We start from the raw sequence: 25,513 nt of genomic DNA, 5'->3' as shown, positions 1-25,513 counted from the left end.
TGTTTTGGAACTTTGTGAGCTGATATTAAACCAAGCCATTACTAAAAATAAAACTATAAACTTAAATACATTAGTTTAGAAACGAAGGTAATAAGTACTCAAAACTTCACTTCCTAGTTAATGTACTGCATTTTACTATTCCCTATGCTTTCAGGTTAGGTTTGCCTGTTGTATACTACGTGATGATGAGAGGCTGTCCATCTCCTCGTCCTGTCACCTCCTGCTGGTAGCTGGAAATAAGCTATAGTAGGAGTCTTTACACTAAGGAAATGGGCAGACACTACAAATTAGGGACTATTTTTTTTTTCCCCTGCTGATTTGGTTGTTGAACATTTACTCACACTGATGTATCCTCATCCTCTCTACCTTGAGTATAAACCTGCTATATCCAGCCCCACTGTTCAGGACCTGAGACCTACTTTCACTCCTTTTCTAACTCCCGGCCTTGCAGCTGTGGAAGACTGGGACAAGGTCTGATCGCCTCCTGTTCTTTCTTGTCTGGGTTCTACCCCCTCCAGGCCTGTGCATCATCGAGTCTGTTTTTGAGGGTGAAGGCTCAGCTACCCTGATGTCTGCCAACTACCCAGATGGCTTCCCCGAGGACGAGCTCATGACGTGGCAGTTCATCATCCCCGCACACCTGCGGGCCAGTGTCTCCTTCCTCCACTTCAACGTCTCCAACTGTGTGAAGAAGGAGGAGCGGGTGGAGTACTATATCCCAGGCTCCACCACCAACCCCGAGGTGTTCAAGCTGGAGGACAAGCAGCCTGGGAACATGGCCGGGAACTTCAACCTCTCTCTGCAGGGCTGTGACCAAGACGCCCAAAATCCAGGCATCCTCCGGCTGCAGTTTCAAGTTTTGGTCCAACATCCACAAGATGAAAGCAGTAAGTGCACCCCTCTTTCCCCTCCCCCTCCAGTGGACTCTTTCCTTTCTGGGTAGCCTGCTTGGGTGAGGTTGGCTTCCTCCTTCTCGTCTGTGGCTCTGGCACACTTGGACTCTGGACCCTGTAGGAGTTTCAGGAAGTGCGTTGCTAGGCAGGGGAACCAGATCACCATCTGCGTTCAGGGTGCTGAGCTGTTTCTAATGAAGGCATTAGGAGGTTACCTTCTAGATGTCATGTCTTGACTGACCCTACAGTGTGAATTAGGATGTCACCAGCATCATGAGCAGTGATAATGATGACACTTTTATTGGCTGAGTGCCCCATACAATGGGTACCAAGCCCCACCTTAAGCACACCACTCATGTGGTCTCAGCTAATCCTTATTACAGCTTTGTTGGGGAGACAGGAATTATCTTTAGTTATTGATGAGAAAGCAGAAGGTTCAGAAAGGTCATGGAACTAGCCCAACATTACCCAGCTTGCCAGGAGCAGATCAAGCTTAGAACCTAGAGCTTATGCTTCTGGGCCACACAGACTCCCACACACATTTACTGTGATGCCATGAACCTCGAAAAGGGTCATCAGGGCCAGGACTCCAGTGAGGTGATGTGCATGGGGCCCAACATCGAAGGAGGCACTGCTCTGAGGAGCTGTCACGGAGGCGCTCACCCTCAGGGTTGGTCAGTATATGTAAGGTCAGCCCCCAAGACTGAGCGTGTCTTAAACTTGCTCCCTGGGTGCCTCCCTCTCCTCCCCAAGGGGAGTGGCATGGATCTGGAGATAAGTCCAAGATGTGCTCAGCTGGGCCGTTCTTGAGGCTAATCTCTGACCTGGAGCCTGTGAGTTGTGACAAGTGGTCTTGAACCAGGACAGCTGTGACATGTGCTGAGGATGGATTCTGCCCACAGCACTGATTCCCATCCTTGTTTGTTTTTTTTTTATTGATTTCTGGGGAGTAGGCAGAACCAGGCAGAAAAATTAAGTGTGGAGTTCCCGTCGTGGCTCAGTGGAAATGAATCTGACTAGCATCCATGAGGACACAGGTTCCATCCCTGGCCTTGCTCAGTGGGTTAAGGATCCGGCGTTGCTGTGAGCTGTGGTGTAGGTCACAGATGCGCCTGGATCTGGCATTGCTGTGGCTGTGGCTCCAATTCAATCCCTAGCCTGGGAATCAAAGCTCCATATGCAGCGCATGCAGCCGTAAAAAGACCCAAAAAAATGAAGGGTGAGTGTGGAATGGCATGCTGTTTATTTTGGGGTGACTGATGATAAATGTCTGAAAAGTGACTGTGTGGGAGCCACACCAAGTTGCCCATCAGACGCTGTCTTGGGAGTGTCTGCTTGGCACCCTTGGCACCCTGGCTCCTTAGGAAACCTCAGTTCCTCCCAAAACTCCTCCTAATTCACAGTAACTGTGTAGAAGGCATAACTTTACATATACTTGTATATGCGTGTGTGCACGTGTGCCCATCGACACATTTTGGTGACTCCAATCTTGCAATTTTATCATCAGAATGTTGAAAACAGCCATGAAAGGATTCGGAGATGGAGTGGATTTGAGTTTCAGAAGACATAGAGATTTGTTTATTATCTCAGTCATGGTGAAGAGCTGCTGATTAATTCTGTTTCCTGTAACATCAGCTGGGTTGATTTCTAAATTTAATCCAATTGTTAAACACGCTATTACCATCATCAAGAAGGGTATGGCTTCAGTTTTGAGGCAAACGTGGTTAAGTGCACTTTGGGTGTTATTAGCAGTTCAAAACTTTACCCAAAGCAGGGTTTGCATTTTTCTAGAATGAGCGAACTTGGCCAGCAGGAGTCTCCTTACGGATAAAATTAGGCCAGGGTGGACTTCCCGAGAGCTCTGACTTTGGGACAGCTCCATCTTGGTCCTAAATGTCAGGGCAGTCAGCCCTGTGCACCCACACGTTTGTCTGGCTCTGTAAATACGCATGGACAGCTTGTTTGCAGGCAGCATAGTCCAGTGGTTACAAACACCTACTCCGGAGCTGGCCTGCATGGATTTGAAATCCTGGTTCCTGTACTTACTGTGTAACCCTGGGCAAGTCACTTAACCACTGTGTGACTCAGGTCATCGTAAAATAGAGATGATAGGACTGCTGAGGTGTCGTGAGGATGAAATGAGGTGGTGGTGCCTGGCAGGTCCCAAGCACCCTTTCGGGTCAAGGAAGCTTCTAGGTCAAGGAAGGGATACAGAGTTGAAAAAGACACAGTGCTTGTCTTTAGGGACTGGACTATAATCCAGAAGAGATCATTTTTCAGGAGTTTCTTCTTTTTATGTTCTTTTCACATCTTGTTAATTTTATTTTCATAATGGCAACCTGTGTACCCTGCCGGCGTAAATGTAGTCTCTTTGTGGGCTTCTGCTTCTCCACAGGCTCCTCTGGGGATGCAGTGGACACTTGTTGGTGCCCAGGATGTACTATACTATCTAGGGTTCTGCTCCAGCTAATTTTGTCTGTTGTTTTTGTTGACTCTCTTCATCAGCTGTGGTAACAAATGCTGTTGGTGGAGCTCCTGTTGTGGCTCAGTGGGTTAAGAACCTGACTAGTATCCATGAGGATGCGGGTTTGATCCCTGGCCTCACTTAGTGGGTTAAGGATTTGGCATTGCCTTGAGCTATGGTGTAGGTCGCAGACGTGGCTTGGATCTGGTGTTGCTGTGGCTGTGGTGTAGTCTGGCAGCTGCAGCTCCAATTTGACCCCCTAGTCTGGGAACTTCCATATGCCAGGCCCTAAAAAAAAAGAAAAAAAAATATATTGGTCTTGTTTCTCTCTTGCACTTTCATGCACAGATGCTGGATGTTTCAGAAGAAATTTTGGCTGGCTCCTCTACTCGCTCAACTGTCTTCCACACCTGGACTGTCTCTGCACTTGCACTGGCAGGGGTCATCCTCTCCGTCCTCTCCCAAGTGCTGTGCTTGGCTGTTCCCTGCTTGGTTAGTTGGGCTGTGCCGACAGGTGGTTGTTTCAGGCTTATACTTGGTTGTTCTGTGCTTGTGGCTGGTTGTTCCCCAGCTGTGGTTGGCTGTTTGGTTGGTTGGTCCCTATCTGCAGTAAACGCATATGGTTTGCCAGTAACATTAGCTAAGCTGAAGCCTCCCAGTGATCCGCCCCATGGTCCCTGATCTCCCTACACATATATCCTCTTCTAGGCAGTGAGCAGCTACACACTTCAGCTTTGCGTGGTCATCAAGTCACAGCTCCAGCCAATGGTAGCCCTGGAATGGCTTAAACATCACAAAGCACCACTCCCAACCCTTTGGGGGATGGCGAGAGGGGGAGGGAAATGCACAAGGAAATTTCTGTGGATGATGAATCTGTTCACTCTCTTGAGTATGTTGATGTATATACAGGTAGTCTAGGTTCAAAACCAGTCAAATTTACACTTCAGGGCATTCCCATCGTGGCACAGTAGAAATGAATCCGACTAGTAACCATGAAGGTGCAGGTTCGATCCCTGGCCTTGTTCAGTGGGTTAAGGATCTGGCATTGCTGTGGCTGTGGTGTAGGCCAGCAGCTGTAGCTCTCATTTGACTCCTAGCCTGGCAACATCTATATGCCACAGGTGCGGCCCTAAAAAGCAAAAAACAAAAACAAAAACAAAAAAAACCAACACTTTAAATATGTACAGATTGTTGTAATTCAATTATTGCTCAATAGAGCTGCTTGAAAATTATGTTCTCTGTAAGAAAACAACCTTAGAAAGAGAGAACAGTTTTTGGTTGGGGAGAGTAATTTATAACTAGAAGTGCTGGAGTATAGGGACAATAAAAACAAAACTCTGCTTTACTCAGATTTATTGGTTTCAAATTCTTTGTTCCCCTTTATTATCTGCATAGCGAATGAAATATTCCCACTGCCAGGCCCTAGGTAGGCTCCCGTATGGCCCCAAATCACTTAGCAGGAATGTGTCCTAATTAATATTGAATTTGTGGCCTTCAAGCACCATTATGGGGGTGGTGTTGGTGATTTTTCTGTAGGGCGAGTTTTTTGCCCTTCTGAGGGTCTATAGGTTGTTTAGAGCACAGGGTAGGTTATAACACACAACACTAAGAGGTAAATGGCTGGAAGCGGTTTATTCATGTGCCATTTTGGTGGATGCCCTGCCATACACATCATGCCTGTCCTCCGGACCCCCTCTCCCCAGCCCAAGTATAGTGCCAAGCTCTTTCCCCTCCTTGTCTAGGAGGTAAAGTGTTAAGGAAGGAATTTGTCTCAAGTGATCGTTGCTCACCCAGTCTTTATTCCCAGTCTGGCTAACTGGGAGCTGCCAGTCTTGTCCTCCACTTGAAGGACCCCACTTCCATTCCTTCTCACACACTACCTCTTCCTTCCTTCCCTACCCATCTGCAGAGAACTTACAGAGACACACGCTCAACCCCTGGATGAAAGAGCCTTTCACAAATTGTCGATTTTATTTTAACCATCCTGTGATCTAAGATTTGGTCTCTCCGTGGATGCCAGTAACTCACGCTGGGCCACTGGACACCAGAGGTAGTTCTGGAGTCTTTGGCTTTGCTTCACAGTTACTGTCTGCACCAGTCATTACTTGGAGTGGTGGGTTTCTCTGTGTCTCTTGCTGCTGCTCTGGCTGATTTTTGTTTATTTTCTTATTCAGTCGTTGGCAAAAGTTGACTCCAGCTCTAATATTGTTAGAGTCTCGGTCTCTTAGGTTTTCTCAAACCCTCTCAAGGAGGACTTTTTACAACTTCATGGTTTTCTTCTGCACCTGGAAGGGCAATAGGGTGAGCCAGTGTGGCTCTGGTTTGGGAGAAGAAGAGCATGGGACTGGGGGAGTGGAGGCTTCATGAGAAGGGGTGTGGACTGAGGAGGGGACTTGTACCAGGCAAGAACAAGGTCAGGGTCTTAGGGGAGGAGTCTTTGGGGAAAAGAGGAGCATGATTGAGGCCATTGGACATTGCCCCTGCCTCTGAACTTGGGTTGACAAGGGCTCTTCTTTCCTTCCTTTCTTTGGTGCTGGGAGTGAGTTGTTGTATATGCGTGAGCAGATCTCCTCATCACAGCAGAGCCTCCCATTGTCCACCCAGGGAGGCTGCCCTTTTTCTGTGTCAATGGCCCCTGGTCAGTGAGGCTCCACACCCTTCCTTTTTGCTAGGTCAGCAAGCACGATCCCCAGGCAGTGGTGACTAAGGGTAGCTTTGCCTAAAGAAGGTGCCATTCCTGACACTGCCATGCTGGCCGTACTGGGGGCCAAGATCCTGTGGTTGGAGAAAGGGAGTTTTCCTCAGCACCCTCTGAGGATGTGTCCCAAACCAACCTGCCACCCCTCCACATCATGCCACATTCAGTTCCTCTGGTGCCCAAGGCAGAGAGTGGGTGATTTCTCCAGACCCTTTTCCATGGCCACCCCTATTCAGTGGTTCACTCTGTTGTCTCTCAGTCACCACCATTACCTAGGATTTTGGATGTCTTACCGAAAATCCCTTCAAACTAATGTAACCTTACGTAAGTCTTGGTGGAGATAAGAATTATCCTTCTTTCCTCCTACAAATTCCTCTTATGCACCTTGGAGACCACTCACTTATGAGGTTCTGTAAAACAACTTTTTCATCCTTCCCACCAAAGTCCACATAGATCTCTTCAGTTTTCTGTCTCCCAGTCTGAAATTACTGCCTTCAGGATGAATTTGCTCTCTTGGAGACCTTCATCTTGTTTTAAATCTGAGGCCATGTTCACGTTAGTTGGTAAGAGCTCCCGGCACGGGTTTTACCCATGCAATGGGGAAGGAGCAGGGGTGCATATGGTGAATGTCCCTCAGGGTGTTTCGTGCAGGATATTGCCACCCCAGGGGTGGTGGTGGGGATTGTTCCACTTGGCACTGGAGCTTCACTTCAGGGCATGAGGCAAGGATGGTCTCTCTTGCCACTCTGTTAAGCATTATCCTGGAAGCGTGAGTAGATCATTAGTAAAATGGCTCTTACTCAGCAACAGCCAGGTGTAAGAAGTGCATGGGTACATGTGGGAAGTACATGTGGGAAGGGGTGCAGAGCTTCCATGCCCTCTCCCCAGATTTCCACATGGTCACCAATCTAGAAGCCCTGGAGAAGCAGTTTCAATGGCACGTGGTGGGGTTCACGGCTGGGAATGCACCTCAGGCTGGCAAGAATACCGAAAGGAATATGGGATTTGGGGCAACAGGAAACTATGCAAATCACAGCTCTGCCCCTATTGGCTGAGTCACCTTGAGCTGTCCTGTGAACCTCTCCGTGGTGTCCTGTGAACCTCTCCGTGGTCTCTTCTCAGCTGTAAAATGGTGCCGCCGGCCTCACCTAACCCCCTCCTGGTGGTGAGGGTAGGACAAGGCAACTTGTCAAAGCACCGCAAAGACACTGAGTATAAATGGCCTCTTCTTTCCATTGATTTTCATATGTTAATAGTGACATTGATGTTGAAAGTACCCATCTGTGCAAGGCAGGGCTGCACATTTCCATCCTGCTTTGCTAGCTGAAGTCACCTAGAAAAACATTCCTTAGGCAGCATGTAAATTTACTGTGTCTGCCCTCTCGAGTTACTTTGAGATCTAACCAAACTAAGTGCAGAAAGAAGGCATGTCCAGTCACTAATGAATGGAACACATACACAAACGAGAAAGTGGAATTATGGGTGTTAGTACAGAGAACCCACAGCCTCCTGACACTCCCTGAAATGAAAAGTCTGTCTTCCTCCAGAATCAAGACTGTTTTTCTCAACAAATTGCGCTCTTAGCTGCTGGGCGTCTTATTGCTATCCACCTGTCCATTACACAGTAACTTTCAGAGCACATGTAAGCTATAAAACCACAGCTCCATTTCACACTCACAGAATGGGAAAAATAGAAAAGACTGGCAACATCAAATGACAGTGAGAATGTGGGGCAATAGAACCTTCACACACCACTGACAGAAGTAGAAAATGGTACAGCCACTTTGAAGAAAATGGTACAATTGCTTTGGCAGTGTCTTATAAAATTAAATTCATACCTACCTCTGACCCAGAAATTTCACTCCTCGATGCTTACCCAAAAGAATTGAAACCCTGTGTCTGCTCAAAGACTTACAAAGGAATTCGTACAGCATTCTTATTCACAGAAATCAAAAATTGGAAGCAACCTAAATCTCCATCAATAGAATAATTATTGGGAGTTCCTGTTGTGGCTCAGAGGGTTAAGAAACCCACCTGGTATCCATGAGGATGTGAGTTCAGTCCCTGGCCTCGCTCAGTGGGTTAAGGATCCAGCATTGCCACAAGCTGTGCTGTAGATTGCAGAGGTGGCTCAGAACTGGCATTGCTGTGGCTGTGGTGTAGGCTGGCAGCTGCAACTCCTATTTGACCCCCAGCTTGGGAACCTCCATATGCTGCAGGTGTGGCCCTAATAAGGGAAAAAATATATATAGAAGAATTATCAGATAAACAGATGTGTTATATTCATTCTATGGAATCTCATCAGCAATAGTAAGGAAAAAGTGACTGATATCCACAACCACATGAATGAGACAAAAAAAATTTTTGCTGAGTGAAAAAAAAGCTAGAGCCAGAAGAATACGTGCTATAGAACTCCATTTATGTGAAGTTTCAGAACAGTGAAAATCTGCAGTGAAAAATAAGAAAGTGGTTGCCTTTCCGGAGCATGACTAGAAGTCAGGGGAGTTAACTGGAAAGAGGCACGAAGGAACTTTCTGGGATAATAGAAATATTCTAGGTCTTGGGAGTTCCCATCGTGGCTCAGCAGAAACGAATCCAACTAGGAACCATGAGGTTGCAGGTTTGATCCCTGGCCTCGCTCAGTGGGTGAAGGCTCTGGCGATGCCTTGAGCTGCAGCATAAGTCTCAGACTCAGCTCGGATCCCACGTTGCTGTGGTGCAGGCTGGTGGCTGTTGCTCCAATTGGACCCCTAGCCTGGGAACCTCTGTATGCCATGGGTGTGGCCCTAAAAAGACAAAAAGACAAAAAAAAAATATATTGTAGGTCTTGTTTTGGGTGATAAATACTTCAGATATATAAAACTGTCAAAACTCATCAAACTGAACACTTAAAATCTGTGCCTTTTTATGTGCAAGATATACACCAAAAAAATCAAGGGGGAGAGTTCCCATTATGGTGCAGTAGAAATGAGTCTAACTAGTATCCAAGAAGATGCAGGTTTGATCCCTGGCCTTGCTCAGTAGGTTAAGGATCCAGTGTTGCCATGGATGTGCTGTAGGCCTCAGCTGCAACTCCAGTTCGACCCCTGGCCTGGAAACTTTCATATGTCACTGGTGCAGCCCTTAAAAAAAAAAAAAAAATCAAGGGATGATCTATCAAATGGTTAAGAGGGTATATTAGGGAATAATAGTGCTTTGGGCCCCACTCACTAACTAGCTATGTGACTTGGATAAGTTACTTACCCTTTCTAGGCTTTGAATCTGTAATTTATAAAATGGAGGTGATAAAAAAGTGACAGGTGGAGTTCCCTGGTGGCCTAGCAGTTAAGGATTCAGTGTTGTCACTGCTGTGGCTCAGGTTTGCTCCCTGGCCCAGCAATTTCTGCATGCTGTGGGTGAAGCAAAAAAAACCCAAAAAACAAAAAGACAGGCTAGCGTTATTGTTATTATTATTATTATTATTTTACAAATTTAAGGTTTGTGGGAACCCTGTGTTGAGAAAGTCCACTGATGCCCTTTTTTCAACAGCATTATTTTTTAGTTAGGTATGTACATTTTTTTAGACATGATACTATTTGCACACTTAATAGATTACAGTACAGTATAAACATCACTTTTTTTTTTGCGTTTTAGGGCCATACCCGCGGCATATGGATGTTCCCAGGCTAGGGGTCCAATCGGAGCTACAGCTGCCAGCCTACACCACAGCCACAGCAATGCAGGACCCAAGCCGCATCTGCGACCTGTACCACAGCTCATGACAACACCGGATCCTTAACCCACTGAGCAAAAAGCCAGGGATCGACCCTGAAACCTCATGGCTCCTAGTCAGATTTTTTCCCCCTGTGCTACATTGGGAACTCCAAATATAACTTTTATGTGCACTGGGAAACAACAACAAAAATTCCTATGATTTGCTTTATTGCAGGATAGTTTTCACTTTATTACAATAGCCTAGAACTGAACCTGTGATATCTCCAAGGTACGCCTGTTTTACCTTAAACAAATTGAAAATTTGAACTTCCCAAAGGAAAAGTCTATTATTTTTGTATACCAACACTGGAGTATAGTGTTGGACATAAAAACAGGCCTTCGGGAAATATTTGATGAATTGTCATTAAAACAAATCTGACAGATTTGGTGCATTTCCAAAGCACATCAGCAAACAACTTCTCAATCATCATGGAACCAGATGGCAATGGACACTTTTCTCAGAGTGTGTGTAAGAGCTGCATGAAGCCAGGCCCAGGGCTCACATGATGTCTTGTTTCCTTTGCAGCCACCAGGCTCGGGAAGAAGAAGCTGGGGTCCACGGAGGCAAGGAGCATTTTGGGGACACAAGTTGCCAGGGGGGGATAAAACAAATTTTATAAGAGGAAGAAAAAACCAAATTATGATAGAGATTATCAGCAACACTGGATGTTAGAAAACAAGATGGTGGAGTTCCCATTGTGGGTCAGTGGGTTAAGGATCTGGTAGTGCCATGAGCTGTCGAGTAGGCTGGAGACGCAGCTTGGATCCCGTGTTGCTACGGCTGTGGTGTAGGCCGGCAGCTGCAGCTCCAATTGTACCCCTAGCCTAGGAACTTCCATGTCATGGGTGCAGCCCTAAAAAGAAAAAAAAATAAAACAAGATGGTGAAGACTTTGAATAAATATTATTTCCAACCTAGAGTTCCGTACCAAAACAAACTGTTAATGTGAAAGTAGGATTAAAGACATTTTAGACCTACAAGTTCTCAAAAAATTGACCTCCGTACATGTTTTCCCAAGAGGTTCCAGAAGCTACGATTCACCTAAAAAGAAAGTTAAAAATCATAAATAGGAGGACATGGGATCCAGGATCTAATTCAAGAGAGAGGCAGAGAGAATCCTAGGACAATGGTTAAAGGGGACAAAAGACCATTCCTGGGCCCCTTTTGGTCAGAGCAGTTGAGAAGGCTCTGGAGACATTTCAGAAAGATAAAGTTGAGGAAATACCTAATATTCTCATACATATTGAAAGGAAAGAGTCTGGGTGTCAAATTACTGATAAGTACATAGAAACCAAGGAGGTGGTTTAAATGGCAATAATTAATTCTAGAGAAAATGAAATCTTGTGCAAGAAAGGAAGAAGAATTATAACATGCAAATATCATGACTGTATAAACAGTCTTAATATTGTTTACACAGACATGGTAATGCCGACACAGCATAATGATCTAACATAATAAAGAGGAAGGGGTTAGGGAGGCCCCTACAGTATGTGGTTGGACCTGGTAAAGGTGAGCAGAAGGGCACCTGACCCAGCCAGGGGAGGGGGGGGGGGGGTTTCCAGAGGTAACAATGAAGGTAAGTTTTATAGCACCATAAGAAATGAGCTAAAAGGAGTTCCAGTTTGGCTCAGCGGTAACAAATCCAACAAGGATCCATGAGGACTCGGGTTCAATCCCCAGCCTTGCTCAGTGGGTTAAGGATCTGGCCGTGCCACAAGCTGTGGTATCAGTCTCAGATGGCTTGGATCTGGTGTTGCTGTGGCTCTAGGCCAGCAGCTACAGCTCTGATTTGACCCCTAGCCTGGGAACTTCCATATGCCGCAGGTGTGGCCCTAAAAAAAAAAAAAGAAAAGAAAAGAAAAAAGAAGAAAGAAATGAGCTGAATGTGAGGCTAGGAGGTTGAAAAGCTAGCCATATTCTAAATCATATCATATTTAACAATGTACACCCCAGTTCTGGATATGCTGTCTCTCTGATCAAAGCACTATTAGACCTTGTAAATTTTATATTAGCCCTATGTAATAGACATAAACATAGGCAATAAAAACTAAAAAAAGATGTCAGCAGATATGACAACCTTTATAAAACATTTCCCTAATTATGCTTCTAATTTGACACTGAGCTCCCTGGCAGCCAGTTCAAAAGGAGCAATTCTGTTAACTGTGCGGTTCCTGTTAACAAGAAGGAAGAGGCTAGCAGACTCTTAGGAAATAGAGCTTTCCCAGCTGACATTGAACTTATTCATTAGCGCTACACATCTGATGGATACATTGGCAACAGCTTTGACTTACAAAAGCAGCACCACCTTGCACCACGTGCCTTCCTAAGTTGATGGCTTTCTATAAAAGTGGAATGAATGAAAGTAAAAAGCAACTCAGTAAAAAGTGATTACTGGGGGTTCATAGTGTAGAGCCTTTTGGGGATGGCATTATAAAGTGAAATGACTATTTTGTTAGTGATCTGGTAATCCATTCTAAATAGTTGAAAAATATTCCTATTCTTTCACAATCAGTTCTGGTTTTTTTATGCTGAAGAAATAGATGAAAACTAAGCATGTACATTGCTTTTTTAGAGTCTTATTTCTAATGGCAAAAATCATAGAAATGACCTAAAAAGAAACAATAATTGAGCAGGTTTTCCAAGTTACATAAGAAATACACAAATATTTTCTAACTAAAAATTCAAACATCACAGACAAAGCTAAAATCCCTTTTGATTATCTGTACTGTCCCCACTTCCAGGCCCCTCTCCCAGGGTAACCACAGTTATGGATTTGTTATATTTCTCTCAGAATCTTTTGTCTGTTCATTTACATATATAATTGTGTACATGTAGGAATAGCTATTTCATTTTACATCGAGACTTTACAATCAAATAATGTCAGAATCTAAATATGGTTCCACAACTTGCTGTTTTATCTAATACTGTATCTTGGAGATTCTTAGATTATTTAGGCCTTCTTTATTCTTTTTATTTGTTTGTTTTGGCTGTGTCTGCAACATGTGGTAATTCCTAGTCTGGGGATCAAACCTGTGCCCCTGCAGTGACAATGCTGAATCCTTAACCCACTGTGCCACAAAGGAACTCCAAGACTTCCTTTATTCTTTTTAACTGCTGCATAATATTCCATTGATTAAATTTCCAGTTTATTTAACTACTCAACTATTATTACAGTAACTATTACAGCACTGGGGTACAAACATGAGTGTGTATCCCGATGTCTCACTGATAGGTTTATAGGGGTGTAGAGTTTTTTTTTTAATAACATACGCTTTGTTTTAATTTGCTTTTCTCTGGATGCAAGTAGTATTACAAGTGATATTAAGACTTCTTCAGGAGTTCCCGTCATGGCGCAGTGGTTAACGAATCCGACTAGGAACCATGAGGTTGTGGGTTTGGTCCCTGCCCTTGCTTAGTGGATTGACGATCCAGCGTTGCCGTGAGTTGTGGTGCAGGTTGCAGATGCGGCTCGGATCCCGTGTTGTTGCTGTGGCTCTGGTGTAGGCTGGCAGCTACAGCTGCGATTAGACCCCTAGCCTGGGAATCTCCATATGCCGGGGAGTGGCCCAAGAAATAGCAAAAAGACAAAAAAAAAAAAAAAGACTTCTTCATATTTGGGATATTTGGACACTGATATTTCCCTTACTGTGAACTGCTCAATCATTATATGTTGTAAATATTTTCTCCTAGCGTGTCCATTGTCCTTTAACATTATTTATAGTACTGATTGTCAGGCATATATTTTAATCTCTCTCTTTTTTTTTTTTTTTGCTTTTATAAGTTGTGTTTACTCCACATTTATAAGGATATTCTCTTTGTTTTTATTGTGGTGTCTACTTTGAGATACCAGTGTAATTTTATTCTTTTACTAGTGGGTGAGCGAATTCTCCTGGCCCAGCCTATGGAGTAATTCATCTTTTTCTTATTTGGTATATGTTTATTTGAGAGTAAATTATATCTGTGGTTCCATCCTATGAAGCGTCTGTCCTTGTAGTGGTGTTGATTACTATTGATAGCAGAAGAGTATTTAAATAGGTGATACTAAATCTCATTGGTTGACTAAGATTAATGAAGATTTTAAAAGATTAGTGAATATAAAAACTGTATAGTAGGAGTTCCCGTCATGGCGCAGCAGAAACGAGTCCGACTAGGAATCATGAGGTTGAGGGTTCCATCCCTGGCCTCGTTCAGTGGGTTAAGGATCTGACATTGCTGTGAGCTGTGGTGTAGGTTGCAGACATGGCTCGGATCTGGCGTTGCTATGACTGTGGCATAGGCTGGCAGCAGTGGCTCCGATTGGACCCCTAGCCTGGGAACCTCCATATGCCATGGGTGCAGCCCTAAAAAGCAAAAAAAAAAAAACCCAAAAAACTATAGTAAAATAAGTATGTCTATGTAAAATAATAAAAGTAAATTTTGAGTATGAAATTGTATACACACTATATCTTTTTAAGTAGGTAAAAATACGCATGCATATGAAAGGACTAAAATGAATTTGAAGAAATGAAAGCAGTAACATAAGGGTGGTAGAAATACAGTCCACTGATTTTCTTTTTAAATTTCATTTCAAACCATTATTGATGTCATCTCTTTTTTTTGCCATTTTTTTAATTGTTATTTCCCCATTACAGTTTTTTTTCCTGCTGTACAGCATGGTGACCCAGTTATACATACATGTATACATTCTTTTTTCTCACGTTATCATGCTCTGTCATTAGTGACTAGACATAGTTCCCAGTGCTACACAGCAGGATCTCATTGCTAATCCATTCCAAAAGCAATAGTTTGCATCTATTAACCCCAAGCTCCCATCCCACTCTCTCCCCTTCCCCCTCAACAACCACAAGTCTATTCTGCAAGTCTATGATTTCCTTTCTGTGGAAAGGTTCATTCGTATCATATCTTAGATTCCAGATATAAGTGATATCATATGGTATTTGTCTTTCTCTTTCTGACTTATTTCACTCAGTATGAGAGTCTCTGGTTCCATCCATGTTGCTGCAAATGGCATTATTTTGTTCTTTTTATGGCTGAATAGTATTCCATTGTGTATATATACCACATTTTCCTAATCCAATCTCTGTCAATGGACATTTGGGTTGTTTCTATGTCTTGGCTATTGTGAATAGTGTTGCAATGAACATGCGGGTACATGTGTTTTTTTAAGGGAAGTTTTGTCTGGATATATGCCCAAGAGTGGGGTTGCTGGGTCATATGGTAGTTCTATGTACAGTTTCCTAAGGTACCTCCATACTGTTCTCCATATCGGTTGTACCAGCTTACATTCCCACCAACAGTGCAGGAGGGTTCCCTTTTCTCCACACCCCCTCCAGCATTTCTTATTTGTGGACTTATTAATGATGGCCATTCTGACTAGTGTGAAGTGGTATCTCATGGTAGTTTTGATTTGCATTTCTCTAATAATCAGGGATGTTGAGCATTTTTTCAAGTGCTTGTTGGCCATCTGTATGTATATCTCCCTTGGAGAAACGTCTATTCAGGTCTTTGGCCCATTTTTCAATTGGGTTGTTGGCTTTTTTACTGTAGAGTTGTATAAGTTGCTTGTATATTTTAGATTAAGCCCTTGTCAGTTGCATTATTTGGAACTGTTTTCTCCCATTCTGTAAGTTGTCTTTTTGTTTTCTTTTTGGTTTCCTTTGCTGTTCAAAAGCTTGTCAGTTTGATTAGGTCCAATGTCATCTTTATAATAAAATTTCCCAGCATTCCCCAGCCATGAAAGGTTTTGTGCTCATTTTTGCTGTCTCACAGGGTTGTTGCTGATCTGTTCTTCATGCCTATTTTCTATTTGTGGCTCCAGATAAAACCTACGTGGTTGACTTGAGTAACGAGCAAGCCATGTCGCTGACCATTGAGCCACGGCTCAGCAAACAGAGCCGCAAGTTTGTCCCTGGCTGCTTCGTGTGTCTGGACTCTCGGACCTGCAGCACTAACCTCACCCTGACATCTGGCTCCAAACACAAGATCTCCTTCCTTTGTGATGATCTGACACGCCTGTGGATCAATGCTGAGAAAACCATAAGTACGCCCCCACACCTTCAGTGTGCTCTCCTGAGCCTTGGCAGCCCTCCCCTTCCTGCCCGGGGTTAGTGGGGTCCACTGAGCGGATTGTAAATAGCATGATCAGAAATGCCCACAGAAGTGCAGGGTGAACAGGGAAACCAAGAAGCACAGATGGGAGTTCCTATTGTGGTTCAGTAGGTTAAGAACCCAACTAGTATTCATGGAGGTGTGGGCTTGATCCCTGGCCTTGCTCAGTGGGTTAAGGTCCAGCGTTGCCTTGAGCTGTGGTGTAGATTGCAGACACAGCTTGGATCCCACATTGCTGTGGCTGTGGCAGCTGCAGCTCCGATTAGACCGCTATCCTGGAAACTTTCATATGCCACAGGTACAGCCCTAAAAAGCAAAAACAAAAAACGAAGAAGAAGCAGCAGCACAGATGAAGGTGGAGCTGCACCTGCTTTGGGACCAGCAGCCTGGGAGGGAACATGCATCTTTTAGGAGTGCATGGCATTCCCTCCGGGCCCATGCTGGCATCTCCCCCACCCAGCCTCCAGTCTCCCTCTTGTGAAGTCCTTGTAGCCTTCCCCAGCCTCCCCCCATCTGCACACCCCCTGTCTCCATGCTCCACTTGTCTTCTCTTGTGTGAGACCGAGCCTGGAGATTAAGAACTTTTGGCTTTTTCTTTTTTTTTTTTTTTCCCTTGAACTTATGTGTGCTAGTCAATGTATGATCAATGGGGAACAGCAAAACCAGTAGTCACCTTGCTCCTGGGCCACCATCATCTCTGATGTGGCTACTTTTAGCATCTTTACTGAGGCAGTAGCCAAGGCCATGAGAGGTGAAACAGCCTGCCCAAGTCCCGCCCGTTAGGAAGCAGCAGAGCTGAAACACCAGCTGAGTCCTCCCCAGCCCCACTCCACTCCCTACTCTTACCACTCCACAGAACTGCCTCCCTGCAGACCGGGATGCTGGGCAGCAGGGCTGGGTGGAGTTAAAAACCTGTACCCTGCCCTCGTGGCACCTAACATCTAAGACACAGGCTGTCTTACATGAGAACTTGAGCAAACAAGAAGAGAAAATTTCCAACCCTGACTGCTCCCTAGAAGTTGGTCTGCTGGTTTAGAGGAAAGTAAAAATGCAAGAGAGCAGGAGGGAAGCAAGGAAAGGAGCATCGAGGAGGCAGGAGTGTAGGACAGAGGGGGATAAGAGAGACCAAAGGGAAAAGCAGGAAAGCCTCAGGCTGACTTGAGAGCTGGGGAGGAGGCACCTCTTGTCTCTGCCCAACCTGGGTACCATGAGCCCCTCTTTTCCAGCCTGCATGGACCACCGCTACTGCCACAGGAAGTCCTACTCGCTCCAGGTACCGTGGTACATCCTCCAGCTGCCTGTGCAGCTGCATGACTTCTCCTGGAAGCTACTGGTGCCCAAGGACAGCCTCAGCCTGGCCCTGGTGCCAGCCCAGAAGCTGCAGCAGCACACACATGAGAGGGCCTGCAACACCAGCTTCAGCTACCTCCTGGCCAGCGCCGTCCCAGGCCAGGAGCTTTACTTTGGCTTCTTCTGCTCTGGAGGCTCCATCGAGCAGATTCAGGTGAAGCAGAACGTCTCAGTGACCCTCCGCACCTTTGCCCCCAACTTCCAGCAAGAGGCCTCCAGGCAGAACCTGACTGTGTCCTTTATCCCCCACTTCAAAGGTAAGGCAGTCTTTCTCTTTCTCCCCATCTCCGTGTCCCCTCTTAAGCCTTTCTTGTTGTGCACTTATTTGGGTTTAATGATCGTCTTAATTAAGTTGTCAATTTGAAGAGAAAGGACAGCTAAGTGGGCTGGCCCTCACACAAGATGATGAGTCCTAATCCTGACTTTCCATTAACCTCGTGTGGAAAATTCCAGGAGTCAAAAACAAGGCTCTGACAGTGGGAGGTGATGATTGGTAGGCAGCAGAACAAATAATCAGGTTCAAGGCTTTTTTGGAAACAGGCATAAATAAGAACTAACCAAATATTCCAAGTCCTGGATTCTTAAGGTGGTAACATAAAAATCCTTGTGCAGACATTTTTTATGATTCTGCTTTGACAATACAGAATGCAGTTCAGAGGGCACCAAGGAAGGAAACCTGGGAGAGAGCTGACTGTCCAGTGCCTTCTGCACGTGGAGCAGACCCCTCCTGGGAGGCTGGCATGCAATCTTCTGAGGCAATAAATGAGGTTTAAATCAGTCACATCGGTGAGCTCCACATGGTTGATTTTAAAAGTCACAGTCACCATTGCAAATTGCTTGGTTCCCTTTTAAGTTGACCAAGACTTATTTCGAGGTTTACTCTGTACTTTTGTTCTCAGAGGCATGAGTGGGAGGGAGAAGAATCTGTGGCTGTGAGATTTAGGTCAGTCCAGGTTGCCTGGTGTCTCCAAGGTTATGGAGCCTTTGAAAATAAGACAAACCCTCCCTAGTGTGGAGTGTTGGGGTTTTATCTCACCTGAAGGTAAAGGGTAGATTCGTTGACATGTTAGGGGCCCTTTCAGCTCTGAAATTCTAGAATTCTTCTCAGAAACCTGAAGCGTTCTAAGTCTCTGAAACAGAAATTGGTATATGCCAGTCCCAGTGTGTTACAGGGCATTAGGTGGATATTGGCTACGTTGAGAGCCTTTCTGGAAGAGATTTCTGAGATAACCCCTGGCTTGGCAAACTAGGCTGTTTTGTGGTTGGTTGGTTGGTTGGTTGATTTTTTTTCAAAAGGCCTGAGAACTTAATCTGAGACTCTAATCCTAATGCTGACCAATGTGTTAGCCACTGGCTCCATGTGCCAATTAAGTTTATACTAATAGTCAACAAAATTAATACTAATAGTCAACAAAATCAGAACTTCAGTCCCTCAGTCACACCAACCACATTCCTAGACTCCATCAGACACGTGCTGCTGTGGCTCCTCTTGACCAGAGCAGATCCAGAGCCTGTCCATGTGGCAGGAAGCTCTGTGGGATGGCACCAGTCTGGACGGTGTGCCATCATCTCCTCCACCCTCCTGTTCTCTCCACTGTGACTGAGTAAACAACGTCTAAGGGGATTCTCTTTCCTCGCCTGCAGAGGAAGGTGTTTTCACAGTGACCCCAGACACAAAAAGCAAGGTCTACCTGAGGACCCCTAACTGGGACCGGGGCCTGCCATCCCTCGCCTCAGTGTCCTGGAACATCAGCGTGCCCCGCGACCAGGTGGCCTGCCTGACCTTCCTCAAGGAGCGCACCGGTGTGGTCTGCCAGACAGGGCGTGCCTTCATGATCATCCAGGAACAACGGGCCCGGGCTGAGGAGATCTTCAGCCTGGAGGAGGAGGTGCTGCCCAAGCCAAGCTTCCACCATCACAGCTTCTGGGTCAACATCTCCAACTGCAGCCCTGCGAGCGGGAAGCAGCTGGACCTACTCTTCTGGGTCTCGCTTAGCCCAAGGACTACAGGTAAGGTTTTTCAGGGATGATGGTGGACAGCAAATTGGCAGCTGAGGGGTTAGGAGCAAGCCTGGAGGGCGAGTTGAAAGGCGTGGATTTGAGCTGATTGTCCATGTATTAGTCAGCTATTGCATCTGTAATGCTGCATAACAAACCACACCAGAACTCAGTGGCTTAAAAACAGCCATTCATTATTGTTTACATGTTGGCTGGGCAATTCTAGTGTGAGCTGGGCTTGTCAGGGTTCATTTGTTCAAGCACCTGCAGGGAGCTACAGGTTAGCCAGAGGACTTTGGTGACATTGGCTGGGCACTCTCACATGTCTTGGGCCCAGCCAAGATCACTCAGGATAACTTGGCTTCCTTGGCTCTCACCCACATGGTCTCTTTTCCTCCAGCATGGGCTTGTTCCCATGGCAAAGGCAGTGAGATCCAAGAGAGGCCGGGGGAAGCGTGCATGATACCTAGGTTGGGGACTCACACCCATATCTTTGACAGCATTCTTTTGACCTGCCCAGATTCAAGGGGTGGACAAATAGATTCCACCTCTTGATGGGAGGACCTGCAGAGTCACACAGTAAAGAACACAGTTCAGGGACAGGGGGAGAATTAGAGCATTTTTTTAGTCAGTCTACTATTAATCTCTCTCTGACATAAGGAACGTCTCTCTACTCTTCTGATCTTCCTCTGTAGAGGGTAGATGATCATAACTACCCCATAAAAGTATCACTGGAGATTCAGGGTTGGTGATTAACATGTGGAAACCTGGAAAGTGTGACACAGACACAAGGTGCTGGCATTTTTGTTGTTGTTGTTTTTGTTTTTGTTTTTTTGTCTTTTCTAGGACCGCTCCCTCGGCACATGGAGGTTCCCAGGCTAGGGGTCCAATCGGAGCTGTAGCCACCGGCCTACGCCAGAGCCACAGCAACGCGGGATCCGAGCCGCGTCTGCAACCTACACCACAGCTCACAGCAACGCCGGATCGTTAACCCACTGAGCAAGGGCAGGGACCGAACCCGCAACCTCATGGTTCCTAGTCGGATTCGTTAACCACTGCGCCACAATGGGAACTCCCCTGGCATTTTTTATTTAGTTCATTGATACATTGGAATGTATGAATGCCCTCGAGCTTGGGCCTCAGAGCCGCAGTGAAGATTTTGCCTTTATGTCCAGAAGAGATTCAGGCCAGAAAATGCATGTGTGGCAGGGCGGTCTGTGGTGGGGCCATGTTTGCCCTTTATTCCAAGATAGTCACAGAGCATTTCGAGTGTTGGAACCAGAAGGGACCATGGAGGTTGTTTCCACGGCCCCTCCCTTTCTGGCGGTCAGAGAGAGTGCGGTCTGCCCAAAGCCATACGGCTGGTTAGCAGCAAAAGAATCAATGGGAACCAGAAGCCACAAGTGAAAAGCTCTCCCACACTCTCCGATTTGCTCATGGGTTTTCTTCCTCTCTTCCATTCATTTTCTGTCATTTATTTCTATTCCTATTTTCTCAACCTCACCTTTTGTTTTCTTGTTGAACAAGCCAGAAATTCTAAATCCCTATTTGGTGCAGGGCCCTTTCTCTGATTTGTTTTCTTCTCCTTTGTACAACTGTAGGAGAAGGACAGCACCTATGAAACACCTCTCCTTAACTTCTTCACTTCTGACTTTTGACTCCCTGCTTTCTCTACACTGCTGTGCTCTTCTCTCCTCCAACACTGGCTGTGGCGATTGGGGGAGCACATGGGATAGGCCAGGAGTAGCTCTGGTAGGTCCCCCAGTTTGTCTTTATTGTCTTTCCCTGCATAACAAACTATCCCAAGCTGTAGTGGCGTAGATGATCACTGTTTGCTCACAATTCCATGGGTCAGGAGTTTCGACAGGGCGTAGCAGGTGTCTCATCTCTGCTCTGAGATACCCGGGGCCTCAGCCAATTCCCTTGACCAGCCAGAGGGAGGATGGGATGGTTCATTTGTTGCTCAGTTTCGAAGCTGGAAGCCTTGGTTTGCTTTTCTCATGGAGTCTCCACATGGCTCCTTGGGCTTCCTCACCACGTGGTGGTCCCAGCATAGTCAGATTTCTCCCACGGTGGCTGGCTTTGCCTCAGAGAGAAAGTGCCACAAGCTGCCAGGTTTCTAAAAAGTTAGGCCCACAACCAGCACAGCCCATATTCAAGAGGAAAGGAATTCCCGTCTAGTATCCATGAGGATGCGGGTTCGATCCCTGGCCCCACTCAGTGGGTTAAGGATCCGGCATTGCCCAAGCTGTGGCATAGGTCGAAGATGCAACTCGGATCTGGTGTTGCTGTGGCTGTGGTGTAGGCTGGTGGTTACAGCTACAATTGGACCCCTAACCTGGGGACTTCCATATGCTAAGGGTGTGGCTCTAAAAAAAAAAAAAAAAAAAAAGGAAAGGAAGCAGATTCCCCTTCCTGTGAGGACAGGCATGTGCATATGGGGAGGGAAGGAATGGATGGCAGCCATCTACTCAGGTTCATCACCAGCCTCACCCCACACATCTCCTCATCTCCCTCCCTTGTGTCTCTGCTCACAGACCTGACTGTCATCATCATCGCAGTGGTGGGAGGTGGCGCCTTACTGCTGTCTGCCCTCGGACTCATCATTTGTTTTGTGAAGAAGAAGTAGGTGGAATTTCTCAAACTGTCTTCACCTGACCTGAGGCCTCCTTACCTCACACAGACCAGACCTGTCATTAATTATTGACTTTTCTCCTCATTTTCCATTTCTGCCCCAGAGATCAACGTTAAATAATATTGTTGGATGTGGATTATGCCTGGAAGGTGTTGTGGGGGGTGGTGGGGTGGGGGACCTACCTTTCAGAAAAAGAAAAAAAACGAAACAAAACTACGGGGGTGGTGACATTTTATCCTGCAGTTTGTACCCACCAGCCCCAGCACAAGTTAATTCACAGCCTGTGAATGATTTACTGCCTGCTCATTAGACTGTGGTCCTCACAGGGATGACCTTAGCAGGAAAAACGCTCATATAGGCCCCTCCAGACCAGGCCTCTGAACCCGCTCCCTGTCACCTTGAGGAAAACACACGCACGCTGCCCAGCTCGTTCTCCAGTTTCTCAGACAAACTGTCTGTTTTATGCTTGTTTATTGGACTCCAGACAAGCACCCAAAACCCTGCCCTGTGGGCAAGAGGAAGGAAGAGCCAGTTGACTGACTCGGTCTCACCTTCCACCCCCTCAGGATGACGGCTTCTGTTTTATGAAAGTGTTGACCTTTTCAGACAGAGTACATGCTGCTACCAGATTTAATCGCTTCTGCTCATCTTTCTGATTAAAGCCATGAGGGAGGGGGGACATCTATTTTCCTTTTCAAAAAGCTAAAAAAAAAATTTTTTTTTCTTTATTAACTGGGGCCGTGAGCCGACCATTGAAATTCTTGATCAGCAGTGAAACTGTCTAGAACTGTCTCTGCTGATGAGCACGGGCCTGCCCATGGCAGGTCCAGGGAAGGCCTCCTCTCTGTGGAAGGGGGTGTACACATCTCGCATGAGGGGATAGGACTTCTTTTAACAAAATATCATCGCATTGTTTCTCTCTAGAAACCCTTCTGTCTGGGTAGCATGGTGTATCCCACCCAGATGGCATGGACACTGGGCCCAGCTTCCTCATCAGGAGTGAGATAGGCGAGGAGGGGGCGGGTAGCATGTGCTTCCATCTCTAAAGTGCCCCAGGTCTGAGAATTACCATCCCCAGCCTTGCTGTGGGGAAGGCCACTGGCTAGCAGGTTTGCATAGGGCTTGTCTGTCTCCAGGTTGGGGTAGGAGGACCAACAGCACCACTGAACTGGTTTATTAAGCATGTATTTCCTGAGGGTCTCCTGGGCTCTAGGAACCGGGCAAGGTGCTAGGAATACACAAGACATGGTCTCTTCTCCTGCTGCCTGTGGGGATAAAGGGACTAAAGAGGCAGGCGAATAAGGAGGCAGTGTCAGGACAGCATGAGAAGAGCTTGGTAGGGACAACAGGGCCCTGCAGGAGCACGTGGGAGGGGCATCATTGCAGAGCTTCAGGCTGGAGCCTGTGGAGCCAGTCATCCTGGCCAGAGAACCCAGTTTTATAAGTGGCATGTACTTGATTTATTTTTATTTCAGAAAAATACAGGCTCACAATTAGTGAACCACCAGCGGTGCATTTTGTGGTCCATTATGTTAATTGAGCTAATGCCCTCCGTTTGAGTCTCCGGTCAGCTAGAAAGTCAGCATCCCCTGGTTTTGACTCGTGGAGGTACAGGGCGAGGCTTTGTTTTCCAAGGCAGGGAGTGCTAATGCCCGTTTCGTCCAAGTACCAAAGAACATTGAAAAACCGAACGTTAATGGCATCATGGAGGAACTCGGGCTCCCCAGTCTCACTTTTGTCTTCTTTGTGGCTCTCCTCTGTCCGTGGTTCCTGCTCAAAGGACCAGATCCCTCTGCTAATGCTGAATCCAGCTGTCCCCACCTGCAGCTAAAAACTAAGATACAGCCTCCCATCCTGAGTCCTATATGTTATTATTTAGAATCTAGACAGCCTTAGCTTGTACCCATGCAGGAGTGAGAGGAAGTATTAGCTACAGGAAAGAACTCAGAGATGGTAGAAGGTTGGCCAGGGCACATCTGTGCCTGTTGACAACCTCATCCGGTTTGGCGCACCTCCTGTTTCTGGTAGGAAAGGGGGTATGTCAGATACCTCCACCCTTGGATACCACACGGGCATGGACTCGAATTCAGACCCAGGTAGTGTTAACAGTGCCCCCTGTAGACCACTCTCTGCCTGTTTCCACTTTGGAAGCTGGAGACAGTAGCTGATAGCTTTCCGCTGGGGGCAGCAGTTTCAGCGTCAAACGCCAAGTGATTTAAGGGCCTTGGGGGAGACACGGTCAGAACCCTGAGGGATCTACGCTCCAGGCGGGAGGTACAAATGACGCACCTCTAAGATCGTTTTCTCCCTGACTCTGTCTTTTTCCCTTTCTCAGTAGGAAAAAGAAGATCACCAAGGGCCCGGCTGTGGGTATCTACAATGGTAACGTCAATACCCAGATGCCGATGCAGCCAAAAAAGTTTCAGAAGAGACGGAAGGACAATGACTCCCATGTGTATGCCGTCATCGATGACACCATGGTGTATGGGCACCTGCTGCAGGATGCCAACGGGTCCTTCCTCCAACCTGAGGTGGACACCTACCGGCCCTTCCAGGGCCCCACAGGGGACCGCCCACCCTCCCCACCCCCCATATGCTCCAGGGCCCCGACTACAAAGTTGACCGCAGAGGAGCCATCCCCTGGCTTCCCTCCTGAGTCTGAGAGCGAACCGTATACCTTCTCCCACCCCAAAGATGGGAATATAAGCAATGGGAACACTGACACCCCCTTGCTGGACGCCCACGAGCCCACGGAGCCTGGGGAATAACTTGGACCTGCCCCAGAGACTTTGCATAAAGCAGGGCACGGAGATGCCCTTTAGGGTTCCCAAAAAGAAACCCCAAAGGAGAGGAATGACATGGAAGGACAGCAGGAGGCACCTCCAACTTCTGATTTCCAAGTGGACTCATTCCGATGTTGAGATATTGAGAATGATGAATTGTGATCTGGATACAGCCGTCACAGTGCATGTCTTTCTAAACTCAGGATGGGGTTGAAACCAGCTCGGGATGAGAAGGGAGAGGCTGAGTCGCCCAAGACAGGGTCCCAGCGAGCCCTGGATTTGAGTTTGGATTTAGACTGCTTCTGGTTGACAATTCTGATCCCTTGGAGCCCACCTGAGGTCCCGCTTTCATTGGGGTCCCCTGGATGAAAATGTTAATGTGCTTTTTATTATTATTATTATTTATTTGGTGGTCCCGTGTATTTAAGAAGTCAAGTGGATAGCCATGTAGCTCTTTTCACCTGACATAGTAACAACTCATGCTAAATGGTTAGATGGCTGGATTCTGACTTCTCCTGACCACTAGATAAACATGTGCTCGTCCCCTGGGAGGTAGGAATAATTTGCCGTCTGTCCAGCCAGAGAAGGGTGTGTCTTTGAGGACCCTGACACACATCTGCTTTGATAAGAGACTTTCTGGTTCTCTCTCTGAATCTGGTTATCCCACTGCAGAAATCCATCTTGCGTCCCACTGTCCTTTGACCTAGAAATAAGAGAAATTTCCTTGAGTTGCCATGTGCGGCTCTCGCAGCTGAGGGGATGCTTTGACATTTAAACAGAAATTTACAGAGTATTTTAATTCTCTTAAAATGTTTAAAAATAAACCAGAGA

General features: G+C 46.4%; 1 protein-coding gene across 1 annotated transcript in view; it reads left to right on the top strand.

Annotated features, from left to right (window-relative positions):
* The window catches only part of CDCP1 (CUB domain containing protein 1), a 59,328-nt gene extending 34,241 nt beyond the window's left edge, over positions 1-25,087 (top strand). The window contains exons 4-9 of the mRNA XM_047771829.1: positions 519-887; positions 15,627-15,848; positions 17,143-17,523; positions 18,911-19,276; positions 21,802-21,889; positions 24,235-25,087. Coding sequence (XP_047627785.1) covers positions 519-887; positions 15,627-15,848; positions 17,143-17,523; positions 18,911-19,276; positions 21,802-21,889; positions 24,235-24,667 — 1,859 coding nt within the window. The 3' untranslated portion in view covers positions 24,668-25,087. The remainder of the gene's footprint in view (positions 1-518; positions 888-15,626; positions 15,849-17,142; positions 17,524-18,910; positions 19,277-21,801; positions 21,890-24,234) is intronic.
* The last annotated feature ends 426 nt before the right edge of the window (positions 25,088-25,513 follow it).

Source organism: Phacochoerus africanus, chromosome 1 (assembly GCF_016906955.1).
Source record: "Phacochoerus africanus isolate WHEZ1 chromosome 1, ROS_Pafr_v1, whole genome shotgun sequence".
Taxonomy (NCBI): Eukaryota; Metazoa; Chordata; class Mammalia; order Artiodactyla; family Suidae; genus Phacochoerus; species Phacochoerus africanus.
Note: the sequence above shows the minus strand (reverse complement) of the source record. Positions and strands in the feature narration are given on the sequence as shown.